The 20,004-nt window shown below is 35.4% G+C and overlaps 1 protein-coding gene across 8 annotated transcripts in view; it reads right to left on the bottom strand.

Annotated features, from left to right (window-relative positions):
- Positions 1–20,004, bottom strand: part of RALYL (RALY RNA binding protein like) — a 373,182-nt gene that overhangs the window by 47,955 nt on the left and 305,223 nt on the right. For 5 of the 8 annotated variants that reach the window (XM_018078907.2, XM_008929741.3, XM_018078901.2 and 2 more), the window contains one exon: positions 10,727–10,759. The exons of the other annotated variants lie outside the window; for them this stretch is intronic. In XM_018078907.2, the coding sequence (XP_017934396.1) occupies positions 10,727–10,759 (33 nt within the window). The remainder of the gene's footprint in view (positions 1–10,726; positions 10,760–20,004) is intronic. 8 annotated transcript variants of the gene reach the window in all.

Here is a 20,004-nt window from a genome sequence, read left to right on the forward strand (position 1 = left end):
GCTATAAAGTACTTGCCAGAACATGAAATACACCTAACTTCTGATACCTAGAAAAGGTCTGCCTGAAACCAAATCATATTTGATTTCAAATTTAATGTATAACCATAATTAATATATGTGTGTTTATATAAGAAAAATATTAGTTTTATGAGGAAACAAAGCCTAATTCAATACTGCTCAGGTTTCTCCATCTTTGCTAAAGCAATGGGAACATTTTGGCACAATACTGCTACATAAGCCACAGTAATGACCTTCAGCTTTGTTTCAATACCTTTATCATCTCAGAAGATGAGAACTTCCATTTCCCATATCCTTTTGTACACCAAAAAGGAATAGATCTGCAGTCTGAATTACATTACTTGAGAAATGCTTCAGTTTTCCTCCTTTGTGGATTAATCCTAATTTCTGCGAAGGTGTTCTCTATTTTTGAGTAGTCAACAAACAGTTCCTATGAAAAAAGCAGTCTGAAAGTTGGTAATTTATCATTTTGACTCTTTGTTGTTCATAGTGTGTCTGGAAACCTATCTGTAGTTTATATGGCAAGAGAATAAACAAGGTCATATCTTTCAAGGAAATAAGTGCTTCTGGTAAAAGTCATCCAAAGGGACCTTGACAGGCTTGAGAGGTGGGCCTGTGTGAGCCTCATGAGATTAAACAAGGTCATGTGCAAGGACCTGCACCTGGGTTGGAGCAATCCCAAGTAAAATGGGATCCATGGAAAATGGATTGAGAGCAGCCCCAAGGTGAAGGTCTTGGGAGTGTTGGTTGAAAAGAAGCACAATATGAGTCAGCAGTGTGTAGTCAGAGCCCAGAAAGCCAAACATACTTTGGGCTTCATCAAAAGAATTATGACCAGCAGGCGAGGGAGGCGATTCTCCTTCTCTACTCCACTCTCATGAGACCCCACCTGGAGCACTGCATCCATCTCTGGTGTTCCCAACAAAAGAAGGATGTGGACTTGTTTGAGCAAGTCCAGAAGAGGGCCACAAAGAAGACTTGAGGGCTGGAGCATCTCTCCTACGAAGACCGTCTGAAAGAGTAGGGGGTGTTGAACCTGGAGAAGACTCCAGGGACACATCATAACAGCATTCCAGCACCTAAAGGGGCCTACAAGAAAGCTGGAGAGGGATTTTTGACAAGGGCATGTCGTGATAGGACAAAGGGGAATGGCTTTAAACTGAAAGAGGGTAGATTTAGATTAGGTATCAGGAAGAAATTCTCTACTGTGAGTATGTTGGAGCATTGGAATGGGTTGTTCAGAGAAGCTGTGGATGCCCCATCCCTGTAAGTGTTCAAGGCCAGATTGCATGGGGCTTTGAGCAACTTGGTCTAGTGGGTGGCATCCCTGCCCATGGCAGTGGGGTTTGAAACAGATGATCTTTCATTCCATTCCAACCCAAGGCATTTTGTGATCCTATGAAAATTTATTATTGCTGGGACTTAAAAATACTTTCTGGTATCTATCTGTGTGGTTATCAAAATGTTTGATAAAAGTAACTGGCTACAGGATGACAGCTGACTCAACCTCCTGTCCTTATCCCTGAAAGGAAAGGCTACAGGATTCAAGTGTGGGAGAGCTCAGAAAGGTTCTTTGGTTTTGAGTTTGGCTTTTTTATTTATTTAGTTATTTAAATAAATAAAGGATTAGAGGCAACTGAAAAGAAAATAAAAATAACTTTATATTTGTTGGAATTGGTTTATACTTTTCAAATTAAACAAATGCTTTTGCATTAGCTATGGAGTCGCTACCATAACAATGTAAATTGTCAGTTGGTCATGCATGACAGATCTACTCTGATATTTCTACTTCACATTTAAGGCACATTCTCCAACTTTTAATTCTGCTCACAATGTAGTTGTGAAGGATTTAATTTTATTGAGCAAAGCTGATCCTTACATGATTTCAGAACCAAAGCTGAAGACTTTAGAAATGAAAGAATTTGAAGCACGGTAATTAAACTGTTAGCAATAAAACTCAGCCTACTACTGGCAAGGCAGAATGTTACCTAATTCCCATTTATTTTTGTGTATATCATCAACAAAATTGTTATAATCTGCTACTTCTCTGTGTACACCCTCACGAGAGTGCGTAGGGCTGATGTTGAAAAAGCTGCACTTTGTCTTGAAGAATGGTGAGAATTTTAAGAATATGGCCTGAACCTGAGATAAAAAATCCCCAAACTCAATAGATAACTACAGAGTGCTTTTGAACTGTAGTTCATAATTAGAATTAAGGCAAAAATAGCTCCAAACGAAACCAAAACCAAACCACCCAAAATCAATACCATTGAAATCAACATCACTTTGGGCCAAACTGTGACTGTTGAATGTGATCCTTAATACCCTTGAAACAGTCCTGCTTCTTTTCAAATTATGGTGTATTATATCAATGTCATTGAAAAGTGGACTGTAAACAAGGTCAGATCTCAGACTGAGCTAAATTTGTAGAAAACAATCAAAGATACAATTCATTTTAGTAGTTCAAATGGTATTTTTGTTTTATTTCAAATGAGGGGTATGCCACACTATGCCAATGATTAACTGAATTATTCTGTAAATGTGTAGTGTAGATGTGAGTAGTTGTTCCTTAGTATCATACAGAAAGCATACACATCACATCAACAGAGCAGCACTGAAGACAATGACTCCTAGCCTGAAATTTATTATCTTTTTCAAAACCTTTAACAAACATGACAGAGACATAGGGAGGGAAGTTCCAATTTTTTCTGTATCAACAAGGCTTCTCTCTGAGGTGCCTCTCTTTCTGTGCCACCTCCTCTCTTGACAAACTACACACGCTGGGACAGGCCATTCTCCCAATTTCACACTTTAAAAAGCCCATGTGTACAGAGACTAGTGTAGAGCAATAACTTTTGAAGCAAGGTTAGTTATGGATTGCTATTGTGATCATGGTTGGTTGAACTCCAAAGAAGAAATTTCTTTATCAAGGAGCTGCAAATTATATTACTGCATAAAGGCGTGAAGCAGATTTTCAAGTATAATCTCACACAGCAGCACTAGCTGTCTTTCTGTGGTTTGGTCTTTTAAGCATACCATAAGCTGAAGTGCAAGTAACGTGTTAGGTAGATGAAACAGGCTCAGATTTCACTTTGTGGAGAAAAAGATTAAGCTGATTTCAAGGATGGAATCAGAGGAATCAACCATCAGATCCCCTCCATATATTTGTAGAAGGCCTAGCACACTAAGAGCCGAAGAAGAGCTTCAATTGTTACTATTAGACAAAAGTAGTAAAAGCAACACAGGCAGAAGAGCAAGGGGCAAACACGGGTTGACTGATTTGAACAGCATTATTGGGAATTTGAAACTCAAAAACCCCCTGAAATTTCAGAATTATTGTGTTTTTCAATGTATTTATCAAGGAGAAAGTATTGAAAAACAACTTTGTAATTATCTGGAAATGTGTGAAAATGAATAGTCTTTCATATGCAACAGCCATAAGAAGGATGAGGAACTGTCTCAATTTTCAGATGTGTTGTGAGTGGGGAGCTAGGTCTCATTTATGATATTGTTTCATATGCCTGTTATCCTCCCACAGTAAGCTATATGTATTCACAGAAGCCCACGTAGACTGCTGGGGCAAGTTGCTATGTTCATACATCAGAAACCAGAAATAGGAACGCTGTGATAACACAGACCTTTTCAAACACTATTTTCTCTAATTCATGGATCAGTCACTGCTGTTTGGGTAAAATACAGCTAATCAGATGTAAATGGTTTAGTTCCACAGTGAAGGTACATACCCAGTAAATACTGTCCTTCCTTCCTCCCTCCATCTTCCATTATAAGAAAATACCTCCCTTTTTGTTTCTTTGTGTAGTACTTTTCCCTTCATTTTATCCTTATGTTTCCACATTCCTGTTTATTTCTTTTCATTCCTCCACTTTCCAAATATTTCAGCCTCCCAAAACATCCTATTGTGCATAATTTTCCCTCCTCTGGAGGACATCTTGACTGCCTGGTACATAAGTGAGACTACAGATATTCAGTACTCAGGAACTGTTCATCATTAACCCAGAACAAAAATGATATGGATGTGTATTGTTTTCCTATAACTACTAATGAAGGAGTAGTCTTGAAAGACAGAAAAAGTAAAGAGTTAAAAAAAGAGTAAAGAGTAAAAAAGAGAAATAGAATAACCAGAAGACAAAAAGAGTGATCTCATGCTCTTGCCTTTCTCAATTATGAAGCACATTGTTACTGATGCTATCGAGGTCAGAGAGAGAGGAAAAAGAATTTATTAATGTGCATGTTTGTTAAATCTGTTGCTAGAAAAAGTTAATAGAATCAGGGAAAATGTTTTTCTTTTTTTGCTATATGTATTAGTCTGTTTTCTCTGTAACATATATATTGCTGTGTGTGTGAAAGTGATGCAAAGTGAAAAAGATCAGGAAAATAGAGGAACCATAAAATAATTATTTAGATTGCAGATGAGTAGAAAAAAAACATAATCTAGGATCTTTAAACACTGAATAATGTCACAAAGCCAATGAAAAATTCAGTAACAGCCATGGACCAACATTATTATTACTGCAGTTTTTTAATCTCTTCTTCAGAGATAGCTTCAAGCAAAAAAAAGAGAAATTATAAATTTATAAAACAGCGGTATTCATCCACTGTTTCAGAGTCTTATAATGATGGAAAATAGGCAATTATAGAAAAGCTTAATCCTTGTGGGTTTTGGTAAATTGGAAGAGAAGTGTATCAGTAATACTATCTGAAATTAAACTGTATAGATTCTCAGTGTCTTCTGCAGCTACTCATATGTGCTGTTGTCCCCCAAATCCCTCCTGTCTCTGTGGTCACTACCCCGGGAGCCTCACCCTGTACCGACCCTTTGCAGACATGTGACTTCTGCTTCTTGCCTCTAGGCTAAATCTCACACATAATTAAAGAGTTGGTTGCTTTAGAGGGTATTCTCTGTAAAAGCAGACCTGCCTATAGAATCTGAGTGGTTTTAAACATAAGGAATTACTGCCTGTCTTTAAACAATGCGTTTAAGTAATTGTCAAATGTGTTCAGTCCTTCAATGCTTTTCATGAAAGCAGCTCCTGAATACCTGGCCTGAATATAAATGAGAGTTACTAGATTATGTTCAGGTTTCATTGGTGTCGTATTAATAGAGCAAAATGAATCCAGTATCTCCTCTTTTTTTGTATTTTTCCTGTCCTGAAGGAAAATAATTTTCTTAGCTATCTCTCTTCAAAAGCTGGACAGGAACAGTAGGAATAGTGTCTGCTCCTTCCACTGGTGTATCTGATAACAAAGATGAGGAACAAGAGTGAGGGTATTTATTGTACAGAAGACAATATGTGGCTACATTCTATTTTGTGCCTTATAACTCCCCATCCATTAAAAAATCAACAACAAACCAAACACTCACAGAAAGTGACTGTGAATTGAAAAAACTTGCATATTTTGGAAGTGGACTAGGTATTGTCCTAACAGAGTCTGCAAGGATTAGGCTTTTATTTAAACAACCTCAATTATTCAGGATAAGAGTCCTCAAACCAGTGTAGAAGTTCAGAATTTCCTATAGATCTTCTGTAAAATGGCCTTGTGGAAAAGAAAATACTACAGAGAAAGAGGGAAAAATGTGGGTAACGAATTCAAGTTGTTAGATGTATCTTAGAACAATTCTACCAGGGAAAAATTAAGGAATTTTACTTTTTGTATTTTATAAACACTTCCAAGTGCCTCCAAGAACCGGAACTCACCAGCCCTGTCTTGTAGAAGTAAGTACCTATGTTTGAAAGGTAATGTGATTAGGATGTGATTTGGAAAAAACATGGCTTTTCAGTATTTTCTATCATCATATACTTTCTAGAAACCAGACCTTGGTGAGGAAAGCAGTAGCTCCTACAGATCTCTAGACTTTTCACCGAGAATGTAAAAAATTGTATTAATTAATGCCAATTTTACTTGTATCTCCTTTCTCCTATGACAGGCAATTATTCATCATGAAATAAATGCATACAATGCATTCATTTCACTTATATGAAAAAGTGAAAAAGTCAGAGAATACATTGAATCTCAGCTGACAACCAGATGTATATAACACATGCATTTTCAAAGACCATCTCACCTAACATCTATTGCCTGCTTATGCAGAAGTAATCCTATTCTCTGCAGCCGACAACAGATGAATCTAAGTTCTCACTAGCCTCAGAAAAAATCAGATGTTTCTTTCTCTCTCTTCCTGTCTCTTCTGAATTCAACAATATGGGACATATTATTAAATGGTATCTAAAAAAGAAGACAGATATTTTGAAAAGTTTGACAAACCTATTGGATGCCATGATGGATTTTCTATCACTGCATGTGTTGAAGCTGTGTCGATTGAATGTTGTTATGGAAGTTACATACAATTACAATTAGATACCAAAAAGAATTAATTAAAAGAATTTCTACTATGCAAGACAGTTACATATTAACTATGATCTCTCTTGGCCATATAATACTATTACGGGCCTTAAAAGATGCTGCATTGGCTGTATCTTAAAAAATGAGCTTTTAATTTTAGGGCTTAGACTAATGACCGGATACAAATCTGCATGCAGTATTAGCTGAAATTCATCAAGTGAAAAACTTTTACATGCACATAACTATCATAAATCAGATGCCATAAAATTGTTGGTGAATGGTTAATAACTGGATAACCAGTCTAATTATCTAGAGAGAATGCTAACTGTTTTGTTGAGGGGTAATTATGCACCACTATTATTATAAAATGGCTAAAAATGGAGACTTGATGTGAATAATTAAAAACTGTTGGCATTTTAAATATGCTTTTTTTTTTTTTTTAATTTTATACATCCTTTGCCACAACAAATATGATCTGGCACTTGTTCTTTTTGCAGTATCCATTTTTTTGTACCTTTCGATTTCTCTGGTCTTTCTAGATCTGAATCTTTCAAACTTTTCTGCATGAAGTTAATTTAATGCATTTTCAGTATTCTTCGCTTTGGTGAAGTTTTACCAAAACTGCTGCCTCTCATATTAAAGTCTTCAAGGCACTCTGACTATTTGTATGGCTTCTTTTTTATACCTGGTCATGAATGCTATATAACATGAAGAGGATAGAAAGTCCAGAAAACTCTCAGTCTTGCTCAGGTTGAATATGGACAGAAACCCCAAAAAGTGTGGAAATAACACCTGTGGAGAGGAGTATCCTGTGCCCCTACAGGCCATGACTCAGCATTCAGCACTAGGAGATGTTTCAGTCTTCCCTAAGGATTTTATATTCACCTCTAAGAGGCAAAGAAAGACAATCTCAATGTCAATCTCAAATTCAACTTTGCATTCTAGCCAAAATCATAATATTGAATTCAGATACTCTTATCTGAATAGATTGTATACTTGATGAATTTTTGCTCCTGAATGATACCATTAGTGTTTTAATTAAGGAGTTTACTATCACTTCAGTGCCAAATTATGCCCCCGTCTTGCACAGGGAGTAAAGGAGAGTGGATTTTTCTTCTTTGCTATGCACTTTGCATAGAAAGAAGGATAAATGGAATTACCTTTACCAAGCGAGTACAGTAGCTATTCTCTCCCTGCATTCCATACACAAACTAGAACAGTAAGAGGTGCACTCTGCTTCTCTCTGGCTCCTTTCTGAGGGAGGGAAACAATGCAATATTTTATCGACCTATTTTCCTTTATGAAATCTCTCATGGGAAGACTGCAGCCCTGCAAATACATACAAAGCTCAATAATCTGTGTCAGTCCTGAGCTCCTAGGTTGCTACATTTCATGTTCCCTTCCCTGCTACACTTCATGTTCCCTTCCCTGCCAAAACAATTAGCAACGGAAAAGCACCACCAAGTCGTGTGCTTAGGCACAGCAAAATGAAAAAGCTTAATTAGCTCCTACAGGCAGTATAATGAAAATGTGGGAACAAATCTGTGTTGCAGAAGGTAGATTGAGAGGCTTGTGTGCAGGATCCAGCCATCTGTAGGCAGCCTAAAGTAATTCAAATTGGTATTTTGACCAACTCTGGTTGCAAGTGACAGTAAGGGTACCCATGTGTCAGGCTAACTGAGGTTAAGTCAGCATTTCTTCTGCAAATATTTACTATACTTTAAAAGCCTGGTGGTTGCAGCTGTCTGGGTTAAAACCTCAGATACAGGTCCTGGCACAAAAGCTCATCCTCTGTAAAAAAGAACCCCCCAGTTATTGTGGGACTAGGAGGAGCATCTCTTTGACTTTACTGAGGAGGTGGGCCCCTCCTCAGAACATGGTGGTGTAACCTCTGTCTGATGCCCTCTTTTGGGGTGGAGGAAATACAGTAGTAAAAGGCAAAAGTAGCACAGAGGCAGGGACTAATTTTTGTTTTTTTTTCTACCCTTATCATTGTGAACTTGCATAAAATAATTCAAGTATATTACAGTAAAACTTCTGAAAAGTTCTGGAAAGAGACTAAAAGTCTGTTTGCTCAGATTAAACTTCCTAAGAGGAATCAATTTTAGCAATAAAGTCACAGACAATGACTATATGGAGGTAATGTGGATTTACATGGTGACCACCAATCTTTTCATATGGAAAGAAACTAAAAAGCAAAACACAAAAATAATACCTCCTCCAAGGTAGACATCCCCAGATATGCTAAAATTGCCAGCACATTTCTTGAGATCATGGTAAGTACTACAAATATAGAATTTATTATTTTGTAGCAATTATTATTAAAATAATTGCTACCATTGTCTTCTTTATTTGCTTCCTGGATTTTTATATTTTCAACCTTGCTCCTCAGCCACAATGACACAAAACTTCTTTTTTGATCTTAAAGTTGAGATTTTCAGATAATCACTTCATTATGATAGTGGAGGTCTCAAAAAACCAACTCAATAGAACAAGTTACAAAGTAGAATAATGAAAGTTAATAATAAAAGAGACTGAATTTGATGATGAGTTTGGACATTTCAAAGCATGCAAACCAAGACCAGTACACCCTCCCCTCCACCTCCAATTTCTCCAGTGTTTAAATGATTTTTCAATAATTTTGAGTTGGTAGAAAGTAGAGACGCCAAGCAATTAATTCAAAATGTTCTCAAACAAACCAGAGTTACTTTATGGTATGGAAACTGAGACATATCTCAGTCCTGTTTATGCTGATTTGTTGAGTTCTTTTAATCATAATTTACACACTTCCTTACTTGTTAACTTTAGTTCACACTTCAGAATATGAAGTTGGCTTTTAGATCTGCGGTTAGTACAATGATTTGGAAGCCACTGATAATTACATGGTAGAACTAACCCTGAAAAGGATATTTTGCATAGAATCTTTTGTCTGAAGTTTATGTTCTTGATAGCATTAAATATGGTGTGAACAAAGGAAGGAAAACATGGAGGGAGAAGTTAGGACACTTAGGAAAGTTTCAAGGAAGAAGCTGAAAGTAAAATACTGCATGAAAAGTGAACTTCAGACTCAGAAATAATATACAGATAATTACCTTTAATACATATATTGTCTACATTTTGATGCCTAAAAGAAAATTCAAGGAGAAAAAAAAACTCCGACGCAAATTAGTTTTGAAGGTGAGATAAGGAAAGGGTTTTAATTTGTGCCCAGGCATAAGATTACAAGACGCGCGTGCCCCCATGTCTCAGAGGTTGCAATTTGTGATACTGCTTGTCCAATCCGAGGTTTTCCCACCCTGTGGCTTTTGCCCTGGACCACCCTCAGTCATGTCCCTTGGGAATGGGGGCTGGGGTCTCTAAGACCACCTCTTCATCAATCTTCATCTTCTTCGGGGTACAGGGGGAATATATTCACCCGGTTCTTGACTGTACTTTTGCGGTTTAGGCCAAGGTACAAGCATTCTCCAGATAGAACAGGCCTATCTTAAAGAGAGACTAAATGTTTCTACTGGAATTCAGGGGGTAGAATTGATATGAGGAGCATGGAATGGGGTGATAGGGTTGAAAATCTATGTTGCTCCTGTGCTAAGGGTAAGGGAATAAGGGCTGCTGCTTCTAAATCTACTTCTGCTATATAACTACTTAGCATCATCATCATCACTTATAATGCTTATAAAAATTAAGAAAAAACAAAAAAACAGATGGACCTCAAGGCATCATTTTATAAAAAAAATGATATTTTTTTACAATATGTCACATTTAAAAATAATTTTTTAGAATGATGAATTATTTTAATATAGAGAACACATAACTGTTTAAGTGGCTATGACACTAGTAAGACAATAGCTGTAATATGCAAATCAGTGTAGTGATCTATAATTCAGCTAAAAATGTGATTTTTTCTATTTTATAAATTTGACTATTTCTGTTACTGAAGTATCACAATTTTTTTTTATTCTAAAAGAAGCTATCAATTATTTTTTCAAGGGCTTTGACAGGTGATACAGATGATATTTTGAAGGGTTTCTGATTGAAAGATCAGTGAAAATAAATTAATAAATCAGCTACCTTTTAATACAACATTTAACTCCCACATGTATTTTAGTATAACTTTTGCTTAGTTAATAAAGGCAAAACATACTTCTTAGTACTTTTTTGAGAAAGAAAATTTCCATGACTGCTGACTTTATTGACTAAAACTAACTTATTCTAAGCTAAGATATAGTAAACAGCCATAATTTTGAAACAGGATGTTTACGCTCAACATAATCTCATAAATTATAATGTATGATAATTGCTAATTGATTATATCAATATCCGTGAAAATATACAGATTTCTACTTACCCAACGGACAGGAAAGGCTCCTTTGATTCAAGTCTGTCAAGTAAATAACAAGTTTTAAATATATATTTTTTGTACTTCAGAAAAATTATATAATAAATCTAAAACAGCCACTCTCAGTATCAAGTTTACTTGATGACACAATTTAGCAGCAATAGAAGGGCTTGATCCATTATACTAGGAGTTTAACTCAGAAAAAATCCCATTACCCTAACTGAATTTTGGCTTGGAAAATAAATATTTACAAAGTAGCACATTTAGGCCCTTTAAATTTCACAGATTCAAACAACTTGTGTAGATATTTACGTGGAATGGCTAAAGTGAACAAGAAATACTTTGTCCTTTTTATTGCGTTTTTCATGTAAAATGTTAGTTTGGGGTTTTTTAACTTTAAACACCTTTTTTTTTCTTTTTTTTTTTTTTTACTTACCAGCATCCTATGCTCATATGACATGGTCACTTCATGATTATGAGAACTTCTGGCACATTGGCCTGAATCAGCACTGTATGGAGATGGATGTCACCGCTTTGGTAGATCCAAAGTCATGCCCAGTTCTAAAACCAGTTGATAAAAGTGTTCCCCAACTCCCTGCTGTTGCTGTTGTTGCTGTGAGGAGATGTACCACCTGCACACTGGCAGGAGCTTCTTCTATTACTGCTTTCCACCCAACCAAGATAGATGGAAGAGTCCTCATCTATGTTATCAGACAGTATTTCTGTTGTAGTACCTACAACTTGCTGCCCTTAATTTTTTATTGTGTTCTCGCTGCGCCAAATTTACTAATATCAGCTGCTTTATGGGACCATTAGTATGTGATTTTAGGATCCTTCATAAACATATTTAAAGCATATTTAAAGTTGAGTAATTTTGAGTGGTTACATGACATGCAAAAGTGTTCTGTTGTGATAATTTCCACTGAGAGTACTGTGTAAGGAGGAAGAGCAAATAACCCCCCTCAGGTCATTAATGTCTCTTTGTAGCCTTTAAGAAAACTATAGCATATCTAGAACAGAATATTTAATTTATGAATCTGAAAAAAATTCAAACGCACAACAAAATATCTGAAATAGAATTGTAAATAGGACTAATTGTAAGGAAAGGTACTAAATAAATGTTTTAAGAAAGAAAACTTTCCTGAAAATATGTAGAAAAACCAAGTTCATTGGCAATTATTATTCAGCAAAGGTCTTGTCCAAAAAACTCACAAACCAATAGACCAGCTTAGTTATTGCCATTATCTAAAAGCCAAAATATATTGAAAACACAGTAACTTCTCTGTCGTCCCAATGACTATAGTTCACCTTTCTTTTTCTTTCTGGGGTTGAGATCCACATGGAACTAGTAGAATATAAGAGGGAAACACTGATGGCTCTGCATATACCTAGAAGTACAGTAGAAACCCAAAGCTGCGTATCCTCGTGGTCATGGGGATGCTTATCCAGGGCAGTCCCAAGAAAATGTTGAGCATGGCATTCTCCGTGTTTAGGCAGTGCTGCCAGAGAGCAATAAAGTGACAGGGCCCTTCAAGTGGGGCTTTCATCCTTCTGCTGCAGGCTCTGTGCACAAGTGTTATTGTTTTGTTTTCTGTTTTTGTGCTTAATGAAATGAACCAGAGATGGGAAGCACTCAGTGTTCGGCTGGAGACATTAACTATGAGCAAGATGAGCAAAGAATGAAAGCCTCAGAGCATACTTATATACTTCATAATACAAAAATTTTATAATGAAGAGAAACCTGGCACTATCCTGACGGAGGACATTCTGGAGGATTTTACTGGCAAACAAAAGTCTGTGATAGAATGCCCCGTGGACAAAATACTGCAATTAAAAATCTATTTGAAATCCATTTTCAAGATGGAATTCAATTTGATTTAATGAGTGCTGCCCTAGGTTTGACCTCTCTCTAGTATATTTGACTAAATGGTTTTAGATAATTTGCTGCATTACTTTTAATTAGTTCAAGTGTTCCTCATAGTAAAGAAATACAATTATCTGTTGGCCTTTTATTTGGTAATGCAGTATATGGCAAATTAGTATCAAGGTTTTAAAACTGCAACACATTATAAAATAACATCCCATATCATCTTTACTGGTGACATTTATCAATACATATAATAGGTCTTTTACAGATTCACAGAACATGCTGAATTAGAAGGGACCCACAAGGATCTTCAAGTCCAACCCTTAACCCTGCACAGGACCATTCCCATGAGTCACAGTATGAGCCTGAGAGTATCAACCTAACATGCACTGAATTCTCCGGAGTTCTGAGGAATTCTTGCATAATTAAATATGATATTGCATAAATAGTAATCCTGATAAGTTTTGAGAATGGATCTCATACACCTCCAGGAAAAATCTTAAAACAGAAACTACCTTTTTTGCAAAAATGTATTGAGTGCACAAGAAATACTAGGTTCGACAGTAAACAAAGGGAATCGTGTTTTAATTGTACAGGAATAGGAGTGAAGCAGAAGAGATTGAGATTTTTTCTTTCTTTCCTGGAATAGTGTTCCTATCAGAAAATTTCAGTTTGTCAGTATGTCAAGGCAATATATCAGTTTGGATAGGAGGGAGGAAGGTTAATCGGTAGCATGACTGGGACATGGCAGACCGAGTTTGTGTTTCCCTTTGATTCTGAGCTAAGATTTTCTGAAAGGTCTGACTTTCTTATCTACATATAATAGATGAGTTTTGCAGGAGGAAAAAGAATGTTTACACTATGTGAATTCCTCAGTTAAAATCAATCATTGTAAACTGAACAGGCATAGGCAATCAATTTATACCCATTGATATGTTACAGTACTGTCACACTCTGTGACAGTTTAAAATAAGGACTCTAGAAATTTCCCATTTTGTATTATAGCCCTTGCAACCTGTCTTGGAGAGATACTTTACAAGATCTGATTAACCCGATTGTGCATTTTGTTATTTTCTTTGCTGCTAAATTGGCTTATATTAATGTCAATTATCAAAAATCCCATCTTTGACTGAACATCCAGATATAGACAAATTTTTCAAGGTCTGCAGACAAACATACAAGGATATGTGCCTAGACTAAGGGCATGTGAATTCCTCTTTGACTTGTAAACAAATCATTTAGGGACAAGAAGGTCCAAAAGTAAAATCTGTTGTCTTTGAATTATTGTCCTATTAAGATTACAGGTAAGATGTTTCTTCATATCTGAGGCCTGACACAGGATACATAAGTCCATATAATTTATTGTTAAAGAATCCTCACCTCTCCTTCCCAAAACTATTTACAGGACAAAGTGGATAACATTTCTAACAATATCAATGCTGTACACAAGCAAATAGATTTTAGCCAAGCATTCTCCAAGGTAATTCATTATGCATCAATATATTCCTATTGATTCATGATCATTCATGACTTTCATGATCCCCTTGTGTTGGTCACATAATTTCATCTCTAAGGACAGAGTAAGAAAAACATGTGGAATTTAGGGCATTTGTTAGGATTCTTATTCTAACTTGTTGATATAACAAAACTGTCTACCCTGAATCAGGGAAAGTAATGGCCAGGAACCAAATTTTTTTTTTGGTGATTCACCATTTTGAGTAAAAATCGTCATATCAGAATTCCCAAGCAAGATTACCCAAGTTGTTGTTGACATCACACATTTTCCGTTTGACTATAAAACAAATGAATAGTGAGAGTAGTTTTCAAGGGGATTGGAAGCATTTTCATTTAAGACATATAGGAAAGTCAGGCCACCTAAAAATATTTTGGACTTCAGTAAAGTGTAAATATACATTTTGACTGAATTATGTGGCAGACTTATTTACCTGACAGTTATGTCTGCCTTTTTGTGCTGTACAGCTTTAGGAATCAAAGCTTTAGCAGGAAGCACATATTTAGCAGAAATATGTGTAGTCAAAGAATATTCAGATTTATGGCTCACCCTGTTTACCAAGGAATGAAATTTTTAAATTACAAGAACAACTCAAGGAACCTTTTGATGGAATATGAAGCGGTTTGCAATTCAGAGTAATCAAACAAGGTTGCATTTTGAGTTCATGGTTTGAAGTGATCAGAAAACATCTTTCTTCAGAAACTTTTAAGTAGCGTTACTCACATATCATCATGTAATTTCTTTCTTTTTAAAGCATGTGCATTATAACTTTTGCTAACTCCAAATATTTTATACAATGCAAGCAAGCCTAATAAAATCATGCCTTTAATTTACAGAAGAAATATTATTTCATGTAACTTCTACTATCTATTTATTCTGAAATAACAATTGCTAGTGTACACTAGGTTATCCTTCCTTCCTGGTTTCTGTGACTTAAATAGTTTCAATTCAAGATAATTTTTCTGGACACTGTCAGTAACCATTGTTTGATAGAATTAAAAAATAAGCTCATTTTGTCTTCTGAGGATTCCATAAATATCTTTATAAATGTTGGCAAGTTTTATTAAGAAACACCATCATATTCTGGAATAAATAAATGGTAAACCAACTGTATAGAAGATCTAATTTGTTAGAAGTGTCTCAGAAGTAGAAGGAATGGAAGAATAATTTACAGGTTTATGTTAACTTTTACAATTGTTCCTAATAAATTTAATAAGTTCCACTTCCAGCTGATGGTTTACGTTGATGACTGACTAGAAAAACAACAAATTGTTTTCATGACTATCATGTAATATAAAATCCTGTATATATTTTTTTGCAGTTCCTTGGAAGCTAAGTACTTCTCTTATTTATTGAAACATAAAAATTCTAGCACAAAATAAAATGCATCACTCAAACCATGAATGGAAACAAAGTATCATAAATCAAAATGTCAGTTCTCAGTGCAAACTTACTCCTTTGACATAACTGACTTAGTAGAGAAAAGATGAGACAGATAATAGGCAAGAATTAATATGATTTTTAAAGATTTTTATATTGCCTTATATTGGAGTCTCATAATCAAACTGGGAAAATATGATATAACCCCAACATGGCCATACACAAAGAATTTCACCAATGGGAAAGAGGGACACGTTAAGTAATATGAACACTCAGCACTATATTTAGTTTTGGTTTGCAGAAATGATTTCAGCAACAACAACAAAAAAAGAGACTGTGTGTAAAATAGTTCACAAAAAGCTATTCTTAACCAGATCAGTGAACAGAGCTAAAATCTGAAATTTGTTTGATAAACTGGAGAATTAGTCTGAAGTCAGTGTAATGAAATTTAAAAGAGAAAAGCAGAGTGAGAATTTGAGAACAAGAACTATTTTATACATCTATGGAATGAAGGATAACTGGCTGGGTATTGCAAAGAAAAGTTTTAAGAGAGGAAGAACTGAGTAACAGGATGCTAGTTACGGGGACATATTAAAACATGTTCCCTCAGAACTGATCAAGAAGGTCCTTAAATCAGCACATGCTTCAGCTCTTCTACTTTCAGATCATAATTAATCAAAGTTCACAACTGGAATATTTAAGTTCACTAAAACTAAATGTTACTGATTACTGAAGAATTTATTCAGTAAGGAAGCTACTACACTAGTAAACACTCTGGGGATAAACAGTGGTTTATTCAAAAAAGATTATACCTTTGGCTATTAGACTCTCTATATGCAGATCTATACATAATCCTTAATAGATGTATAATATATATTTATTCCCTTATGAAAGTATCACAATACATTAAGCATTTTGACTGACAAAAAATTACACATTTTTTTCTCATATTCTATGATTTCTTTCAAGGTTAATTATTTAACATTGGGAATAACTTCTTGAAACACTTCTTGAAGCATCAGGTTTTCCCCAGATCCATGAGGAAAAAGTTGAAGAACTTAACGTTCCAAGATATCTATAGGTTATGTGGATCTTACGAAACCTAATTTCTGGTGATGGAGAAAACTGAAATTATGGTTGATCCCCATGAGATAGCATGGTTTGAGCATTTTCTGTCTAGGAGTTCTTCTGCTTACCCTTGGGTTTGGTTTGCACTTACGCACTTACTCTGCATTTAATATGTTGAAAAATGGAGCTGCCCTTACTCTTTTAAGTGTTTTAAAGTGAAAAAAAATAGGAATATTTGGCTCAGCATACATATATCACATGATTTTTAAGCATTTGAAATGTCTGGACAATAAAAACATATGTGCAAAAATACCAGGTCATTTAATTTCATTTAATTTAATTTAACTTTATTTTTTAAAAAACTTGTGAAAAGCAATGACTACTGATGCAATGCATTTTATTTAGCCAGTTCCACTTAGCACCTAAATCCATGATTTGGTAGTGTCACAGCACTCTGTGCAGGAAAAGGTTTTGAGGAAACACTTAGCACAGGATGCTGTCGGCAATACCTGATGTCAAGCTGCCTAACCTAGCATGCTGGAACTGTGCTCTGAAAACCTGATGCAATACTATGGGGGTTTTCAAAGTCAGCCCTAGGTAAAACAAGGTTTGTCCCTTTTAATTTCTTCTGCCTTAGTCTATAATATGCTTTTTTTACAAATGTGCATAACATATAACCAAATTTAACTAATTTCCTAGCAAAATCTATATCTTACATAATTTGTAAACTTGAACATCTTGACATAATCACAAGTTTCAGAGGCTTCTAGGATTTATTAGCCTATGCATTGTCAGGAGAGAGAATCTTTTAGCCATCAGTTAGCAAAATGCAACTAATAATCTGTTCAGCATTATCTCTAAAGTTTTACAGTTGAAAAATTGGATAAAAGGTAGCTTTCACTGCAGGGAGGAAGTGCTTTAGAGACTGCCTCTTCCTTATACTGATTTTCATAACAGCAAGAGGCTAGAATGAGACATAAATCAACATATGCAAAAGTTAGTTTGATATACCAGTACAAATGTCCTTTGTCATATTGGATACTGAAAGCACTGCCGTTACAACACGTGGGATGGAAGGGTTTCTGGATTGTGGTAGGAAAGGGTGGTATGGAGAAGAATAGTAAAGGAAGTCGTTTCCAGTAATACTCATTAATGGGTGGCCTAAATTTTAGGCAGCAAGAAGGGAGAAAAACATAAAAATTCTAAGTCATTTAAAGGTTGCATAATAATATATTATTTCAGAGAGACAGAACTAAAAAATAGTAACACATCCATCTAATAAAGCTTCAGTAGCTCATTATACTTTCTACCTGACTTACTGTATTTTTCTTTATGAATCCAATAATTGCAAAGATAATATAAACAGTGGCATGGATTCTCATAGCTGACATAAATCCTGGTACTATGTCTGAGGAAAACTAAGTTGTGACTTGGAGAGATTCATTCAGACTCTACATATGAACACCTTCTTAGATAGTTATGGATTGCAGTTTCTTCCCACGCCACCCAAGAGAAGTCTCATGTTGCCAAAGTGATAAGCTAAACTGTATTTAACCCATACACCACATCTATGTGATGTTTCCAGCCATGAAGAAATTCATGCTCAGATTCAAAATGAGATTCTTGTGAGAATCAAGAATAGGAATTCATTTTCCTTCAGGAAAGAACACTTAACTCTGATCCCCTTCCCAAACTGAAGGCATAGTCAATTTGGTACCTTTGTTCAAGCAAGTAAAGGAAACAAACCCTGGAGAATGAAAGTAACAAAAAATAGTGTAGCACTTAGTGTGCTTTAGAGTTCTTTTCCTCACAGCTTTAATCATTCTTTGCATGAAGCTGATATCACCTGACCCTCTTCTGCTCTAAATCAGAGTAAGAACATTCAGGTCAATATGTACTGATCTAAAAACATTTAGAATGAGTTCATCAGGGTGGGCTGAACAAAACAGTGTTGACTGATCTAATGCACACAATCAATACTACTTCACTGCGTGGCTATTTGCAGTCACAAATAGATGAAGGTTAATGCAGGTGTTGCCTTTGAGGATCCCAAGGGTAGAGGCTTAATATCCTCTTTCCCTCAATGACACTACACTTAAAAGCAGTTTCAGGAGGGGCAATGTAAGATTCATGTTTATCATGCTGTTTCCTAGAATAATCTCATTCATGCAAGACTGAGAAATGCCACACACATTTTTATGCCAGTAGATATTAGAAATTTCTCATTTCTTAGGACTCATAATAAATTACATATGTTTATGTGATTTGTTACTTTTCAGTAAAATAGACAATGCTTTTGAAAGAAGTTTTTGGAATACCAACAACATAATCTATCAAAAAGGTATGCCATTTGTAACCTATTCTTTGAAAAATAAAATTACATTTGACATTATGCATCAACAGCACTATCTAAGTATCAGTCCTGGCAGGCTGGATAACATATTTTCAGATAGTATGCTCCAAGACTAACAGGATTCACCAAGAAATAAACTTGCAGAGTAATTTAATTGTTAATAATTCACTGCATATCAATATATTGCTATTATCCCTCTGTGTTGCACACAGCCTTCTATGCTATTGGTAATATTACTTAATAATCCATTTTCTTTTAAATTAAGTATGCTTTAAATTAATTCTTATGCTATTATTCATGAGAGTTTAAAATATATAACAAGTTACAGTCTTTCATTTATCCAGCCTTACTTATTTATTCACAGACTACTAAATCTATAACCCACCATCATATTTCTATTGCTCTTTGTAAGCCACCTAAACAGTGCCCTTGCAGTACTGAATTACTGCCTTCTATATAATTGGAGGTGTTTCATTATGTGAGAAGCAATGCCTAATTGCAAATACACTAAGTGGTTCTCTGAAGCACAGCTTTCTCCTGCATCTCTGATTACTGCAACCATTAAGGGTTTACTAAATTCCAAAAAATGAAGAATTCCACTGTTTATTTGTGATGTCAGGACAGGCTCTTCTCTATCCTGTGTCATAAACCCTGTGCCTTTATTTTTAAGACTTAATTAGACAGTTTCCAAAGAGCAGTGCCTGCAAATCTGGATACTATTTCTATGATGCCTGTTTCACTAAAACTCAAATGTAGAAAATATACCATGATGTCTGTTTCTGAAGGTTGTTAATATGTTGAAGGTACTATCCTTTCTCTTTTTAGCCCAACTGAAATACAGCAGAATACCTACAGAAGACATCATCTTCGTACAAATGACAACATCCTGCATCCCAAATCTGTTTCTTAAAAAAAATTCAAGAAGCCATACAGTAATAAAGGGTAGAAATTTCACATGTAATAAGCGATAGGAACAGGGCTTAGGCTGTCAAGATTTAAAGTGAATGCATGACTAAAAGTACAATTTCTGTTTGCCTGCAGGGAAACCCATCAATTTTCTGTATCTGTTAGGAATTTACTTTTTGATTTATATGCCAAAGTTTTTT

This window comes from Manacus vitellinus, unplaced genomic scaffold, assembly GCF_001715985.3.
Source record: "Manacus vitellinus isolate BGI_N305 unplaced genomic scaffold, ASM171598v3 scaffold_1_pilon, whole genome shotgun sequence".
Lineage (NCBI taxonomy): Eukaryota > Metazoa > Chordata > Aves > Passeriformes > Pipridae > Manacus > Manacus vitellinus.